General features: G+C 50.8%; 3 protein-coding genes across 6 annotated transcripts in view; all 3 read right to left on the bottom strand.

Moving 5' to 3' along the window:
• Positions 1-5129, bottom strand: part of Tubb3 (tubulin beta 3 class III) — a 9994-nt gene extending 4865 nt beyond the window's left edge. Inside the window, exon 1 of the mRNA XM_031341741.1 lies at positions 4996-5129. Within this exon, the coding sequence (XP_031197601.1) occupies positions 4996-5052 (57 nt within the window). The 5' untranslated portion in view covers positions 5053-5129. The remainder of the gene's footprint in view (positions 1-4995) is intronic.
• A 2585-nt stretch (positions 5130-7714) lies between these two features.
• Mc1r (melanocortin 1 receptor) lies at positions 7715-9075 on the bottom strand. The gene has a single exon (XM_031341742.1). The coding sequence runs from the start codon at positions 8972-8974 to the stop codon at positions 8021-8023; it is 954 nt and encodes a 317-aa protein (XP_031197602.1). The 5' UTR covers positions 8975-9075; the 3' UTR covers positions 7715-8020.
• Positions 9076-12785: 3710 nt separating this feature from the next.
• Tcf25 (transcription factor 25) overlaps positions 12786-16959 on the bottom strand; it is a 31779-nt gene continuing 27605 nt past the window's right edge. Inside the window, exons 17-19 of one of the 4 annotated variants that reach the window (XM_031341738.1) lie at positions 15904-15976; positions 15423-15536; positions 12787-13460 (exon numbers count right to left, since the gene is read on the bottom strand). In XM_031341738.1, the coding sequence (XP_031197598.1) occupies positions 13452-13460; positions 15423-15536; positions 15904-15976 (196 nt within the window). In that variant the 3' untranslated portion in view covers positions 12787-13451. Of the gene's footprint in view, positions 13461-15280; positions 15537-15903; positions 15977-16959 lie in introns of those variants that run through there. The other 3 variants (XM_031341739.1, XM_031341740.1, XM_031341737.1) reach the window with 3 other exon arrangements.

Below are 16959 nucleotides of genomic sequence, written 5' to 3'. Positions count from 1 at the left end.
TTTGTCATGTGGACATTAGCTTTTATTTAAAAAAAAATAAGTGAAAATATTTTCAAGTGGGCTGGTGACATGGCTCATCAGTTAAGAACACTTGTTTTGGGCTAGAGAGATGGTTCAGTGGTTAAGAGCACTGACTGCTCTTCCAAAGGTCCCAAGTTCAATTCCCAGCAACCACATGGTGGCTCACAATCATCTATGGAGGATCTGATGCCCTCTTCTGGCAGGTGGATGTATATGCAGCAGGGCACTCATACATTAAATAAATAAAATTTAAAACAATAAACAAATAAACAACAACAAAAAAACACTTGTTGCTCTTGCAAAAGACCCAGGATTGGTTCACAAATCTCACAAAATCTCACAAGGCAGCACGCAATCATCTGTAACTCCAGAGTCAGGGCATCCAATACCCATCCTAGCCTTCGCAGGCACTGTACATGGCGTACAGACTACACACAGGCAAGACACCTATACTCATAAAACAATTTTTTTGTGTTTTGTGTTTTGTAGTTGTTGCTGTTGTTGTTGTTTTTCGAGACAGGGTTTCTCTGTATAGCCCTGGCTATTCTGGAACTCACTCTGTAGACTAGGCTGGCCTTGAACTTAGAAACCCGCCTGCCTCTGCCTCCCAAGTGCTGGGATTAAAGGCATGTGCCACCACTGCCTGGCTATAAAAGTTTTTAATCTTTCAAAAAAAATTAAAATTCTTTAAATGTCTAAAAAGGGTCCAAACAGATCATCATTCTAGAACATACAGGGATCTGACAACTCTTTCTGAGGGACCCATCTCAGAAGCCATCCCTCATCAAAGGGGCCTGAATTTCATCTTCTCTTTCATGCATTTTATTTTGGGCTGTAGAGATTGCTCAGTGGTTAAGAGCACTGACTATTCTTCTAGAGGTCATGAGTTCAACTCCCAGCTACCAAATGGTGACTCACAACCATCTGTAATGGGATCCAATGCCCTTTTCTGTTGTGTCTAAAGACAGCTACAGTATACTCATATACATAAAATAAATACATTTTTTAAAAAAAATTTATTTTATTTTTAATTGTGTGTGAGTGTATCTGAGTTTGGATAAGTATGGGTATGTGCATGTGTGTGTGCACACATGTGGTGTGCACCATGGGCTAGAGACATGGCTATTCTTAAGTTCAGTTCAGTTCCAAGTACCACCCACACGGTGGCTCACAACTGTGTGTAATTCCAGTTTCAGAGGTCTGATACCCTCTTCTGACCTGTATTTGAACCAGGCATGTACACACACACACACACACACACACACACAATTTTTAAATTAAATATATACATTTTAAAATTAATATATGGTAGGATACCTTATCTACAGTGTTCCTTTTATTATTATTTATTATTATTATTATTATTTATTTATTTATTTATTTTTAGAATTAAGAAGTAATCTTGTCAATCCTCCTGCCTCAGCCTCTCCAGTAACTAGAACTATGAGTGTGCAGCAGCATGCCCAGCTCTCGGGACATCGGGACATTTCAGTTTTTACCTTGTTTGCTCTGCTAGAGAGCAAACCTAATGGCCTCCCACATGCTAAACATGTGCTTTAGCCACATCTCCAGCAGCCAGTGTTTCGATTTTTTACATGCGAAATATATCAACAATTGCGTTTGTAAATTACAAATAATAAAATGTGATTCAAAATAAAATCTTCCCAGGTCTAGTAGTATACAGCTGTAGTACCAGTACTTAGAAGGCAGAGCCTAGAGGACCATGAGTTCACGGCTAGTCAGAGCTACACACTGAGATGCTTATGTAAAATAACACACAACCTGTCTCGGGGGAAACCCCCCCAAAAAAAACATACAAAAAAAACTTATAAGTAAATATTTTTACCACATAGACTATTTAATATGTAAATGAATATAACTATTTGAATTCAGTAGCATCACTATAGAAAAGAAAACCACCCGGTGTAGTGAACCCAATCTAAACACATCCAGGATCAGCTTTTCTCAGTTAAACCCCAGGCTCCGGTCAGCAAACCGTAGAGCTGCTGTCCGAGGTGCTGACCTTCCTGGGGTAGTGGAACAAGAGCAGAGGCGGAGTTGGAGGTGTGGCTCCCAAAGATAGGACCAAGAGCCCCATAAGGTGTTCAGTTCCTCCTAAAACTCTCAGTACCCTTCGAACCAGGCCCATTGGCTTTCAAGTGGGTCACACCCTTCAGAGACTCCTACTAGGGTGGGTGTGTTCTGGCAGCTGATGGGGCACGGACAGGAGGTGTAGACAGAAACTCCGTAAAGACACTTTCTAGGGGACCCCTTTTATGGTAGAATACATCTAGGATCTCAGACCCTAACAAAGGGAGCAAACAAAGGGTGGACCAGTCACATCAGCTGTTGGTGGGGGCACATGTCACCACCCGTCTTGACACATCTGCACACACCTAGACTTAAATTCCTGCCTTGCCCAAATCCTTGGTGTGATCTGAAGAGAGTGACTCAGCTTCCAGAACCGTCATCTTTCTCAGCCTTTCAAGAAGGGTGACACCCAAATGACACACTTCACAAGGTGTAATAGTGCACCAGCCTGGTGCTTTAACACACTCACAGGGGGTGAGAACCCTATGAATTGCTAATGCCCCCCTTCTGCTGCCTCCAAGTATTTTCTCCTGGCTACACACTTCTCTCCTGGGTCTCCACCCCACCCATACTTCCACCCAATCACCTCTCTGAAGCCGGAGGCCCTTTGTGCTAAGACAGGCACCACCCAAAGACGAACACGCAAAAAAGCAGTTCTGCATGCCACTCCCTCAACTGCTGCAGGTGGCAAGAAGAACTTTCCCCATTTAGCTCCCAGCACGGATCTTAAAACCAGCTACAAAAATAGGAAGTAAATCTGGCCAAGGAAGTCTATCCAGCCTGGGGTAGACACTAAGCAGGTAAATGCCCACAGGGCCTGGGCCTTCAGTCTAGCTTCTGGGAGATCTTCCAGGGCAGAGGAACCTGTCAAAACGCCTCGTACTGATTACAAAGGGAGCCGGTGGAAATGGAAGACATACCTCTCCAGAAAATTTATTCATTATTCGCATTGTTAAAAAGAATTGGTATGGACTGGGGAGATGGCTCAGCGGTTAAGAGCACTGACTGCTCTTCCAGGGGTCCTGAGTTCAATTCCCAGCAACCACATGGTGGCTCACAGCCATCTGCAATGGGGTTTAATGCTCTCTTCTGGTGTGTCTTGAAGAGAGCAATGGAGAACATAAAATAAATAAATCATTTAAGAAAAGAATTGGTATTAAAAATTTAAAGACTCATATTTTAAAAAACACTAAATATTAAAAAATGGACAAACGTACAGGCTACAGTGCTGAGAAGCATACTGGATCTAGCACGCAGGCGTGTGCAGGCGTGTTCTTCAGCCGTAGTGCATCCCAGGGAGCCTGGGCGTGGACCTGACTTCTAGGCCGTTACTCCACAGCAGACCCCGGGAGAGCACAATACAGCACAGTCCCAGCAAGGTCACCAAACAGGCCTTCCAATAGCAAACCTTCCCTCCCCCACTCACCCCTGGCCTTTTCAGGAGCAGATGTTCAGGGAAAGCCTGGCACCTGTGACCACATTAATGAGCCCTCACCCTCCCTTCAGGCCAGGGCAGCTGTCAGTGATCATCCCAGGAGTCCAGATTTGATCTGAGGCTCCAGCCTTAGGCTTCCACTGTATGCCCCCCTACCCACCATCCCCCCCAACCCCGCCCAAATTTCCTTTGTAGAACAGAAGCAGCAGTCTCCTCCGTGATTAGGGAGTCTCCGCGGTGCACTTTCCCTCCCCCTCTAAGTAGAGGAACCTCCACCCGAGAGCCAAACTTGTAATTTACATGTCAGCCACGTGACTGGCCCAGCCCGTGGTAATTAGCTTTTTTGTTCCTGCCCGGTTTCTATGGCAACAGCCTCCAGAGGTACTCTCTGCTTCGTCCCCTCCCTCCCAGGACCGGTCTACCCAACCTCCTCCTTTGGGAACTAGCTACACACCATCCCTAAGCTACATCCAGCATCCATCTGGACAAAGCTCCGTTTCCCGTAGTTCAGAAAGGAGAAGATTGAGGTAGTTGACCCCACCCACTCAAACGCAACCCAACCCGAGGCTGGGCTTCTGCAGGAATCAAGTGGTTCTGTCTTCCACTTGCTGTGTGACCTTGGGTAGGGAACAGCCTCCTAAGGACTTGGAAACAGGACAGCTACCTCACTAAGGATAGCAGGATTGCGGAGTCACTGCACCAACCCTCCCCCCTCCCCTCCCCCGTTTTTGTTTTATTGTTTCTTTTGCCTCGGCTTCAACACCTAGAGGCAGGCTAACAATAGAGGGGAAATCGAGGCAATCTTTCCAGCGGCTTTGTTCTGTGCTCAATCCGGACTGGGAGGACTGGGAGGCCTGGGGAGGGCACAGTTAGAGATACGAGATTTGCAGAGTCCAGTTCTGGATCAAGGTCATTGGAGTGCAGGCCGAACTCCTCCAACAAAGGAACAGGGTGGGGCAAGGAAACAGGGGTGAGCTGAACAAGGTTGGGGATGTGAGGGCGGCCTTGCTCCCTGAAGACCGTCTAGTTCTCCAGTGGGGATCCAGGCATGTACAGTCATTATGGTTTTAGGGGAGAGCCCCACCCAAAGTTGCCCGACACACCCATCTTACTCAAGGCTTAAGTGGCAGCCTCAAAGAAGGCCACGCCCAGTCGGCGCCCCCCAACCACATCCCTGTACCTAATGGTTCCGCGGTATGTGTGGGTGCGCAGAATGGATGAAAATGAGAGTCAGAAGGATTACCCCCAGCTTTCTGCTGCAGCCTGGGCGCAGAGCAGAGTGACGCGATTGAGAGGAGCCGATTGGGGACCCGGGGGTCCCAGGAGCCGGGCAAGGGGCTGGGCTCTTCCCTTTGTTCCGCTAGCGGCTCCCAAAGCCGCCTTTCTCTCCCTCCCTCCCTGGGGCTGTCGCTCGTGGGGACGCAGGACGCCGGACGGCTCAGCCTCACCTTGGCCCCTATCTGGTTGCCGCACTGGCCGGCCTGGATGTGCACGATCTCCCTCATGCTGACTTCACGCGGCTAGAGACGAAAAGGCAGGCGGACAGCGGGCTGCGGAGGATCGGCAGCCTCCGCCGCGCCCTCTTATAAGAGGCTGCCCCGCCCTCGCTGGCTGATGTAAGCGCTGCGGGCCAATGCTGGGGCGCCGCACAATGCGGCAGGCTCTGCAGCATCAGCACCGGCATCGAGATCCGCCCGCACAATGCGGAGCTTGTCGGGCCGCGCCTTCGGAGGAGGGGCCACTGGAGGGCGATCCGCTCTGGGGACAATAGAACCCAGGCCCCTTACTGCCCCACCCCAGTAGCTGCCCTCCCCATTTCGTCCCTGTCCCATCCCCACCCTTTAGCTTTGTGAGGAGGGTCTTTCTTTCTCTCAAGTGCTTTAAGAATCAAGACCCATATTCTCAGAGTTTGCTGAGTCGCTTGAGGTGGAAGAAGCAGGGGAAGCTGAACCCTTCCTGAGACCTCTATGCAGACCTGGGAACGCTAGTCGGGAGGGTGGTGGATTATAGCTTCAAACTCTGAGGTCGCTGTTTTCTGGAGGAGAGAGGGCTACCAGTCCACGGCTTCACAAAGGGCTGCCGCGAGGGTGCTTATGCACCTGGGATGTGAGGAAGCACAGTACCTGGCACGTAACCCTGCTCCATGAATATCTTTTGTGGAAAATTTTCATAAGGATATGCAAGCCACTCAGTGGAGGATGTTGAACAGTCTTTTCTGAGCCATTGATGTCATTGGTACCCTTGCGTTTTGGGGACAAGTGAGGGCGAAGAGGGGGCATGGAGTGAGCTGGAGCTACCTAGGTAAGGAGACTGTGTGTGGAGGGGGGCCCATTGGGAAGCAGAGTTAGGAGGACATGCAATGCGTTCACATACAACAGTGATTTAATATTCATCTAGGATCAGTGACACCTTATGAGGTCTACTTGATATTTCAGTGACAGGAATTCTTCGGGAAGAATCTTGAGACAATAGTATCACACTTGGATGGTCCACGAATATTTCATTTCACGAGAGCTGCTAAAAAAGCTAAAAACACCTGGAGAGGCCTTCGTCCAGTTTGCGTGCTGGATAGAGCAACTGCTCACACAACTTTCTCTGAGGATACGCATCCAAGTTAGCCAAGTTTAGAAATGGGTCTTTTGTTCTCAAGAGATGCCCCTCCCCCACAACGTGTCCATGATGTGGCTTTCTGTGGTTCCAGCTGGCCTGGTTCAAGAAGTATTGGGTGAGCATCTGTCTCTGTCTCCTTGTCTGGACAGGGAAGATGCTTGGGAGCATCCAGAGGGCTGAAATGCCTCCCTGACAGATGACATCAGGCCAGAGCTCTCAGTGTCCCCAGAGAGCTATGGTGTCAGGATAAAGGCTGACTCATAGTCCTGTCTTCCAGCAAAGGCTGGCCCTGCCGGGAACCAGCTTCCAACCTCAGTCCAGCAGGGCTGGAGCTGATAGTGTGGCTAGACCCTGGCCTGGTGCCATTTCCTGGCTTGATGGTTGAGGGCATCTCACCCCAGACTGAGGCTACCCCAAGGAGGAGGACAAAGGAGTGTTCAGCATCAGTGGGAACTTAAGATAGACTCTGCTGCAGGAATCCCAGGTCAGAGCAGCAGGAAGGCTCAGGGATCTGCCCCTCCATAGCAACAAGCTTCTTAGTCCACCCCAGGTGCCACCCTCCTGGGACTCAGGTACTCCTGAGCTCTCCTCTATCCTGAGAGGCCTTGTCTAAATACTTCCCAAGTCTGACGGAGCACTGAGACCACCTCCTCCCAGAAGGGCAGTGTCCCATAGAAATAGAGCTCAGCCCCTGGTCCACCCTACAGGTGCCTCAGGGACTCTCCACCTCTGTGCTCCTCAGGGCAGCTCAAAGTAGAGTGAAAGTGCCACACAATGGGGGCAGGAAAGGGACAGGTTCTGGCCAAGGTTACAGATGTGTCATATCAGGGGCTGAGATGCTGTGGTCTTGCTACAGTGTATGGGTGAACTGGAAGGAGCCTGAAAAAAGACAGTCTTTTCACCATTGAGGCCAGAGGAAACTTTTTCTGAACCTGCAGCTGCTTGCTCTGATCTGGAGTTTGTAGTCATAGAGAGGAAGCCAAGGTGGCCTGACTGGGATACTTGGTGCCCTTTGGGACTGTGGTTTCCTAAATCAGGCAGGCAGCTGTGGCTTCTGAGACTCCCTTCTCCCTAACGTGACTGCCCTCCCTGTCCTCTCACCCAAACTTCAATCAGCTTCTGAAGAGAGCTGGGGAAGATGGTGAAGAGGCTCCATCTGACCTTAGCATTTCAACTGCTTCCTGGCTCAGAGCCACAGGCTGGGGTCAGTGATAAGCCTGCAGGTGTGAGAAGTTGGATCCCCACCTCTTGGGATTCCCATGAGCTATACAACGTCTTTATCTCAGTCCCATGCCCGCTTGTGCAAATGGGTAGATCCCTCGTGCAAGATGCGCATTGTACAATTCTGGTCTGTGTGTTGAGGAAGGGTCTCATTTCCTTAAGCAGCCTACTGAATGGCTATAGCTGGGTTTTCATGGCCACAAATCCTCCTATCAGAAAGAGTAGCACCCCACCTTAGATCTTGTCTGTCATTCTTTTAACTTACAGACTTCCTGTCTGTCCCAGCAGTAGAGGGCCCAGGCTGAGTGACCTGAAAGACCTGAAAGGCTAAGTAGGGGTTACCTTGTCAGTGGGGAGAGGTGAAGCTCTCCAGGAGCCTACGATCTGACCCTTGCCCAGGGCTAGAGTCCCCATGCCTGCCTCCTCCACTTCCTGTAGCTGCCCTAGGTGAGCCCTGCAGTCACAGCTACCCTTCCCCCAGGCACTCTGTGCTTCTATTATAGAGTTCATTCAGTCCACCCTTAGACAAATGGAGATCAGGAAGGGATGAGTACCTGTGGTCTCACAGGATGCAGGCCACTGGGTATCACTGTCACCCTCGGCCCAGCGCCCTGGCCATGAGGCCGAAAGCCACTTCTCTGCTCACCAGGAGCACAGCAGCACCTCCTTGAGTGTCATGCGGAGCTCCTGGCTGCGAAAGGCATAGATGAGGGGGTCAACAATGGAGCTGAAGATGATGAGGATGAGGAAGAGTTTGAAGTTCTTGAAGATGCAGCTGCAGGTGGGGTGCTGAGGGCAGAGGACGATGAGTGAGAGATGGAGGAAGAAGGGGCCCCAGCACAGGAAGAAAATCCCCAGAAGGATAGTAAGGGTGGCCGCACCCTTGAGGAAGAAGCCTTGGCGGATGGAGTGCTGCCTTTTGTGGAGCTGGGCGATGCCCCGAGCATGCTGGCACGCTCGAGTGAGCATGTGGATGTACAGAATCGCCATGAGTGCCAAAATGGCTAGAAAGAAGGTGACAAGGCAGAGCAGGACGGCTGTGTGTTTGTAGTAGGTGATAAAGAGGGTGCTGGAGATGGTGCTGACCACCCAGATGCCCACGATGGCCCGTTGTGTCCGGGACAGTGTCACGATGCTGTGATAACGCAGTGCATAGAAAATGGAGACGTAGCGGTCTATGGCAATGACGCCCAGGAAGCAGAGACTGGATAACATGGAGCTACAGATGAGCACGTCAATGATGTTGTCCAGCTGCTGCACCAACGCCGCGCGGGCCACCAGGATGCCTGCGTCCAGCAGCAGGATGATAGTAGTCTCCAGCACGATGCTTACACTCACCATCAGGTCAGACAGGGCCAGACAGCAGATGAAGTAATACATGGGAGAGTGCAGGTTGCGGTTTTTGGTGATGGCTATTACGACCAACACATTCTCCACCAGCCCTACCAGCCCCAGGCTGAGGAAGAGGCCATCTGGGATGGACACATGCAGACACCAAGGTCCTGTCTGGTTGGTGGCCAGTCCAAGGTGAGGGGTGGTGGTGGAGGTGGAGTTGAGAGAGCCCAGAAGCCTCTTCTGGGGCCCCTGAGTGGGCATAGTCTTGTTCTGGAAGTAGGAAGCAGTCCGTGGAGGCTGCAGCTCCAGGTGGTATCAGCCTCCCAGCTTCTGACTTAAGCTCATGTTGTTGTCAGGGGTCCCCAACACCCTTCAGACCTGCCTCTTTCCATACAGGCACGTGCAGACTTTCCTTTACACTCAGCGCTTTTTCTGTCTGGACAGGTCACCCTAAGCATGGCATAGGCAGAGTCTAGACACTTCCTGGCTAGGACCCTGAGCTCTGCTCATCGAGTCTCCCTGCCAGTGTGAGGGAGCGTAGCCTTCTGCTGCTCCCCCTGTCTCTTCCCAATCAGCTCAGGTAGAGACATTTCTAAACTTGACACCTCCCAGCTTCTTGGATACTTGCCTCTGATATCTGTCTGGTCCTCTGCCTCAGCAAGCCAGGGTAGGCTGGGGTCTGGGGAAGAATGGAGCTTTTCTCTTAAATCTTTTAACTCTTCCCTGGAGCCCCTCCTCCTGAGGGTGGCCACATGATGGGCATGTGCCAGGGATGTGTAAGTGCCCCAGCTCCTGAAGCTGCCTCTAAGGGGCAGAGGCAGCACAGAGAAACCGGAAAAGCAGCTTTAGGCTCCAACACGGGGTCTTGCATCCCCCTCTTGTGTTCAAAGCCCCTATGACTTGCCAAACCATTTCAGGCCTCCAGCCTCTCTAGAACCTGTTCTGTGTAGCCCTACCAAAAGCTCCAAACCCACCTCAAAAAAAAAAAAAAAAAAACCACTTTCCTGAGTTGTCTGAAACCTTTCTCTCCCCTGCTGCACTGCCTCGGGCAGTCACTGGTTGTGAATGAGGCACCCCTACCTCCCACCCTCACCCCTACTCTCCGTTGTTAGAAGCAGCATGCCAATGGCAGTGACAGTTTTACCTAAAGCTGAAGATGTGTTCATATGGCAGCAACTCAGATGCTGACTTCAAAGTAGCTTTAGGGGCTGGACCAAGAACTTTGAGAATCAGCAACTACAGGCAAGGCCATGGCAGGAAAGAGCCCTCTCTCTATCAAGGGGCTCAGATGAGCTCTGGCAGGGCCGATGCTACCTTATGTCCCCCAAGGCCCCAAGCTTGCTAAAGCCTCCCTTAGCTACAGTTCTGGGTGTGGTAGGAAGCTTCTCAGTTTCTGGGAGCTGACTGACTAGAGGGGATCCTGAGGCTATTTACCAGCGTGCTTTGGTCACAGTCACACCCCATCTTCTTATTCTCACCCCCCCCCCCCCCCCCCACCCCCTAACCTTTCCCTTGAGGAGTCTCATTTCCGCTGTGGAGCACATGCCAGCCCTGGAGCCAGGAACCACATCAGGGCAGATCTCTGTCTCCAGCCTCTGTGGGCCAGCAGCTGACCATGTGACTATTCATAGTGGTCAGGACAGCACCCAGTGCTGGTATGAACCCTCCTCTGGCTGCTGCGGGGCTCTCTCCATGGTATCCAATGCTGTCTCATTAGCACAGGATGTCCCCTTCCACATAGAGGCGAGAATAACTTAAGAAAGGCAGCAGTGGCCGGGCAGTGGTAGTGCACGCCTTTAATCCCAGTACTTGGGAGGCAGACGCAGGCGGATTTCTGAGTTCGAGGCCAGCCTGGTCTACAGAGTGAGTTCCAGGACAGCTAGGACTATACAGAGAAACCCTGTCTCAAAACAAAACAAAACAAAACAAAACAAAACAAAAAGACAGCAGTGGAGCTAGGTAGGGCTTAGCTGTAGGGCACTTTCAGTGTAACAGTCCCCTTAAAAGTCATGTCTGAAGTAACCCTGTCTGACCTGAAACAGACCTGCCTACCTCTGCTGCCAGAGTGCTGGCATTACATGTGTGCATGACCATGTCCAGCTAGGACTCAGTTCCTTCTCTTGTCAACTCTGACAATGTCAGGTCACAAAGTGGTTCCAAGTCACAGAGCAAATGTGAGCTATACAAGCATCCATTAATAGAAGTTGGCCTTTTCTTACGTTTTTCCACTTACCTATTTAACAACCAAGCAGTAAATGACAAATAGAAGTGACTCCCTCCAAGTCAAGCATGGTCAGGTCTACTTTCCTGGATCAATAAATAAGATACAACTTACACCAGAGTTATGTTGGGCCTTCCCTGGGCCTCAGGACTATCAATTAATTGTCTTGGAACATTATATATATAGAACAGAATCTTCCAGTTTATACTTTGTTCACACTAAGTCACCTTGTTATTTGGGTGATTAAAACATTCAGATTGTGCATCGTCCACCATGTCCACCATGCTGGATGCCTGTGGCCAACCTCCTCATGACCAGCTGTTGGTGGGTCTTGCGGTACACTGGCAGACACAGGCATGTGCTTATGCTGAATGATACCTAGCAGTACAACCCTGCAGGCACGATGCAGGTCTATCTGCAGCTTTAGTAGATCTAGCCAAACCACCTTCCACACTGGTGGACCTGTTACACAAACTGTTCACACCCTCAGGCATCCTGGGTCACAGGGGCAGAGGATGACACAGGGACTTTGGGTGTCCCCAGTGTCCCACGCCTCCACAGAAGCTTGCAGAGGCAGGGCTCACACAGCCACATTCACACAGCTGTCTGCTGCCTACAATTTGCATCTTATTCTGCTTCTAGTGGAGAAGGTCTCAGGTCTGATGGGATTGCCAGAGCCATGGCTGTGGAGGTTTGTGGGTCTAGCCTCTGAAGCCACATGATGCTTAGGCATCCTGTAACTGCAGGCCAATTTTTACTTCTGGGACATGAAAGACCAAGTGTCCCCTGCCCTAACTTCCTGTGCCATTGCATTTCAGAGATGTTGGTATTTCTGGCTTCAGAATGAACTCTTTGAGACAACCACAGTTCACCCTCCAGACAATCTTAACTTCAAAGGGAGAAAGAACCAAACAGTCCTGGTGGAGGCAGCCACATCCTCCCTGGCAAGCCCCTGCTGATGAGTGTTAAGAGGAGGGTGACCATGCATGCCGTGGGACTCATTTGATGGTGACAGTAAACCGCTAGAACCTCCAGAGGAGGGAACAGTAAAGCAGCGCTGGGAAAGCCAGCTTGTGCTCTGCTGTGGTGGGGCCAGAATATCCTCAGCCTCATACTTCAAGGTTGATTTCTCAGTGGCCCTGGGAGAAATACATGACAAATGGCAAACAGGAGCAAATACCTACTTAGCAGAGTACTACAGACTGGCTGGAGAGGGGCTGGGGGGGGGTGTTCTCCATGAGGGAAAAGAACAGGCTACATTCTACTGGGGAGAGGCTCAGTGCTATCTTTACGAGATCTGGAAAGCCCTCACGCAATGTGAACAAGTCCCTTCTGGCTCTGGTTACACAGGTCATCAGATTCTCAGGAAGCCCATGCCTGGGGCTTAAGAGATGGCTCAGTAGTGAACAGCATTGGCTGCTCTTCCGGAGGACACAAGTTTGATTTTCAGCATCTACAAGGTGACTAAGAAATGTTGGTGATAGCTGGGCCAGGGTAGTGCATGCCTTTAATCCAAGTACTCACAAGGCAGAGGAGGCAGGTCTCTGTGAGTTCGAGACCAGCCTCACCTACAGTGCAAGTTTCAGGACAGGAGAGCAGGACAGCCAGAGCTAGAGAAACTCTGTCTCGAAAAATAAGCAACCAACCAACCAACCAACCAACCAACCAAAATAGGAAGGAAAAAGGAATATCGTGACTCCAGTTCCAAGGGACCCAACAGCTGTTTTGTATATCCTTTTTTGGTTTCTGTGGACGTGTGCATGGTGCACACACACACTCCAGCAAAATACCAACTCCCCACCCCACTCCCCGCAACACACACACAAAGTTAAAAAGGCCATGTCAACATGTCTTTGTTTCAAAGTCTTTCATTTCTTCTGAACTTTCTCTGAGAGGCAGCAAACAGGCTTTCACCCTGACTACATGAAAATGCACAAATGACCAACAATTCTGCACAGGAACACATAGGCAGGCACCTCTTGAGAGACTGAGGAGGGGTCAGGGAGGAATGGGAGGAGCGGGATACACTATCACCCCTACCTGGGTGACAGGCCAGACTTTAAAGCTGTTTAGATGACATGCAGGTTAGGTGTGGTAGTGCACTCTTTTAATCCTAACATTTGGGAGACAGAGGCAGGTGGATCTCCGAGGCCAGCCTGGTCTACAGAGTAAAGGGCAGCCTGGTCTACAGAGCAAGCTCCAGGCCACTACAGGCTACACAGTGAGACTCCGTCTCAGAAAGTTACTTTTCCCGATGATGATCCACAGATGGTGTGGGGGACTGGTTTTATTTTTCACCATTAGAAATGGATTCAGTTGAAAGTCTAAGCAACACTTCGGAAGCTGATCATTTGATGGCCTCTCAGGAAACAGGCCTGGAGGTGGAACATTCCGGAAGGCCTAGGTATCCTCTGCTTCACTGGTCCTAGAGCATGGCTCTTCATGTTGGAATTCGTTGTCACGTGGTTGCAGAACAGCTGCTGCAGCTCCAGATGTCTCACCCTCATCTGGATGGACTTACAGCTGCTGAAAGGAAGAGGCAGGATGCCAGGTTTTCTGTGCTTGCTTGTCACTTCCAGAACACATGCCTATTCCTAGGCAATCCCTCCTCCCCTTAGCTTAGACTCACCACATGTCATTCCAACTTGGGAACTGGGATTTACACATTGAATCAGGACCATCTCAGCAGCAACCCTCCCACCAAACCCAGGAGTAGGTGAGATAACTGGTGGGAGCCATGCCCCTCAGGCCTGCCCTCCCCAGGCCCCCGCTGACCCACAAGCAGTAGTAGTGGAGCCTGTATCCAGACTTCATGGCCTTGCCAATTCATGCTGGAGAAAAAACAGAGATGCAGCACCAATTCCTGTGACCTGTGACCTCTTACCAGGCATGTACGTTGAATACGGAGTCCCTCCTGCAAATGGCCAACTTAGAAATGGGCTATGACATTAGGCTGACTATAGATGAGTACAAGTCAGCCCTCAACACTTTTCCCGATGATGATCCACTGAAGGGGCAGTGCTCTGGGCCCCTGCTCAGTCACATCCAGGGCCCCTTGCCCCAGAGCACCTAGTAAGACCTTATGTTTGTATGCTGGAGCTGGAATTATAGGTAGTTGTGAGCCACCCACCATGTGTGTTGAAGTTCACAGTCTTCATAGTGCTTTAGCCTCAAGCTGTCCCTTTTCCATTTCTTGGGTGTATTTCTGTAGGTGTGCACATGCCAACAGTGTATGTGTGGAGGTCAGAGGACAAGCTACAAGAGTTAGCTCTCACTGTCCACCATGAGTCCTGGGGATTGAACTCAGGTCACCAGGCTTGGCAGCCAGTACCTTTACTTACTGAGCCATTTGGATGGCGCGGGAAATTCCTAAAGCATGCTTTATTTGTGTCTACTCCATACCAAGTCATCCAGTGCTGTCTGAAACATGTAGACTCCCAGGAAGGTACCACTGGACCAAGACTTAGGAGGTCCTCGCTGGCCATCGCACAGCTAAGATCCTGCTCCACAGACTAGAGCCTCTTCCAGGCTCCGTTGGGGTGCAAACCATCAGTGCTGCCTGGAGATACCTGACACAGCTTCAAACACCTCAGTAGCCTGGACCTTTCCACAAACAGACAGCATATGAGACACGGACCTCTGGCCTTCCCTAGCTGGTGGTCTTTGTCCCTGCATTGGTCTGGGGTTCTTGGTCAGGGTTCCCAACTCATCCCTCGATCCCTTTAATCTCTGTAAAGTATTCCTTACCTGCTAAGGACATTTTCCTGCCTCAAACTTGTTTGACTTCTCTTTCAATTCTAGGCTCCTCATGCATCTCTTTTGAGATGGGGTTTCATGTAACAAAGACTGGCTTTGAACTCATTATGTAGCAAAGGGGGATCCTGAACTTGTAACCCTCATGTCCCTCTCTCTGCTTGAATGCTGAGATCACACATGAACACCAACACCACTGGTTTGTGTTGTGCACACTAAGCAAACAGTCTACGAGCTGAAACACATTTCCAGCCCTCCAAGTTTTCTACTAAGCGTCCTAGGCTGGGACTGTCATTCGGTGGTAGATGGGTGTGTCAGGCCCTGGGTCTGACCTCAGCGCTGCAAACATGCTGGGTGTAGCATTTGGGAAGGTTCAGTGCCCTCTAGCAAGGAGCAGACAGGATCCTGGTACTGCAGACCCTTGAACAACCCTTCTCTGCGCCCATGTTACAAATTTTGAAGTGTGAGGCACACGGTAGGGTGCATTCAGTATGGGGCTCCCTACTTCTGGACTGTTTCTGAGGACACTGGAGGAAGCTCACTCACAGAGCATAACCCACTCCCTTCAGAGGGAAAACAAAAGACACGCGTGATGGCATGGTCAGCATTTCTACTCGGGACTGGTTAACTCCAACCAGAAATGAAATCAGGAACATGATTGCACGGCTCTGGGCACAGCATCTGGACAGTTCAGTCCCAGTCCCCCTCGCCCTCAGGATTGTCCTCCCGAGGCACCTCCAGGTCGTTGAAGTGGAAGTTGGCCATCATGTCACGGACGGCCAACATCAGCCTGTTCAAGCCTTGATTGCGGTTCGGACCCCCGGCCACTCCTTCCTCCAGCCTCTCCCCCTGAACAATGAGACACATCTAAGTGGGGACTGTCTGGATAGACTTGAGATCCTGGGTTCAGCGGCTGAGGCAACTCAGGCCCCAAGATTGAGCCTGTCCCCTCCCCCAAAGGCCCTGCCCAGAAGAAGAAGCAGCTCTAGAAAGCCAGATGTGCTCATTTAGCCAAAGCCAACCTACCGTGATGCTGAGCGACCTCAGTCCACACCACTCACCTTACAGCGGCCACGCAACTCCAGCAGGCCAAGTCCCCACTTGTGAGCATGGCACCACAGGCAGGTACAGTCTCACCCGCTTCTGCCTCCACCCTGAGCCGGATGTGCCCATATTAACTTGGGAGGGGAAAGACCAATGTGCTCAATCAACATACCTCTGTGGTGTAATTTGGCAATAATGACCGGAAGAAGAGGGCAATTGTGTTTCCGTGGCTGACTGGACTCAGCCTGAAAATTAAAAAAAAAAAAGAAAGAAAGAAAGAAAAAAAAGAAAGAAGGGGGGAGGAGAGGAAGGAAGGGAGGGAGGAGGAAGGAGGGAAGGAAGGTGTCAGAAATGAAAGTTAACTGACACTGTGGGATTCCAGCCCTTGTCAGCTGTCCCTACCCATTCTCCTAACTGCTGGGGACAGGCAGCCTTTGAGTGGAACTCAGGCTCTGGGTCCTAAACTGCACATAAGGATCTGGAGTCAGCCGTGCTGACTACTAGCCTGCCCAAGGGCAACAAGGGAAGTGGGGTAAGGAGCCCCAGATGCTGGCTCCTCAGGAACCTCATCAGCCGAGAGAAAACAAGGTGACTACAGTATGGCTGGGGAAGATGGGCCAGTCACAAAATGGCAGGCAGGAAAGGTCAGGGCATCACTGGGAGGTCCCTGCAGGGGCCAAGCACAGCTCTACAGCACAGTGTGGTCACCCTTGCAACTGGGGACCCCATGAGCACAGCAGAAGGCTAGGATAGCTGGGCTAGGACAGCCTGTTAGGATGATTCTGAGCACACTGAAAATTCTCTTATTAATCTAAGGCTTTAACAGAAGCCTCTACTCAATACCTCCTGCCAGGGTCTAAAGGCCTGTGGCCCTTGCTGAGACAGGCACAGGAGCAATGGACCCACGTAGGGCAGCCATGAAGGCTAGGAGGGAAGGGAAACGAGCGCTTTCATGACCCAGATTCTAACAGCTGCCCCCATGCACACAGCAGCCTGTGAGTCAGGCGTGCCCATGGTTGTGCTTGGCCCACTACCCTTTCTCTGCTTAGCCACAAAGGCCTTCCTTCAGCGCTCACTGGACCTTGCACTGTGCTCTTGGAAGATGGCTTGCACACAGCAGAGGACCAGTTGTCACCCTTCAGTTGGGGCACACCTACCTACAAAGTAGTTGACTGGTTTTTTTTTTCTTTCTTTCTCTCTTTCTTTCTTTCTTTCTTTCTTTCTTTTT

Source organism: Mastomys coucha, unplaced genomic scaffold (genome assembly GCF_008632895.1).
Source record: "Mastomys coucha isolate ucsf_1 unplaced genomic scaffold, UCSF_Mcou_1 pScaffold22, whole genome shotgun sequence".
Classification (NCBI taxonomy): Eukaryota; Metazoa; Chordata; class Mammalia; order Rodentia; family Muridae; genus Mastomys; species Mastomys coucha.
This window is presented reverse-complemented; position numbering and strand designations above follow the sequence as displayed.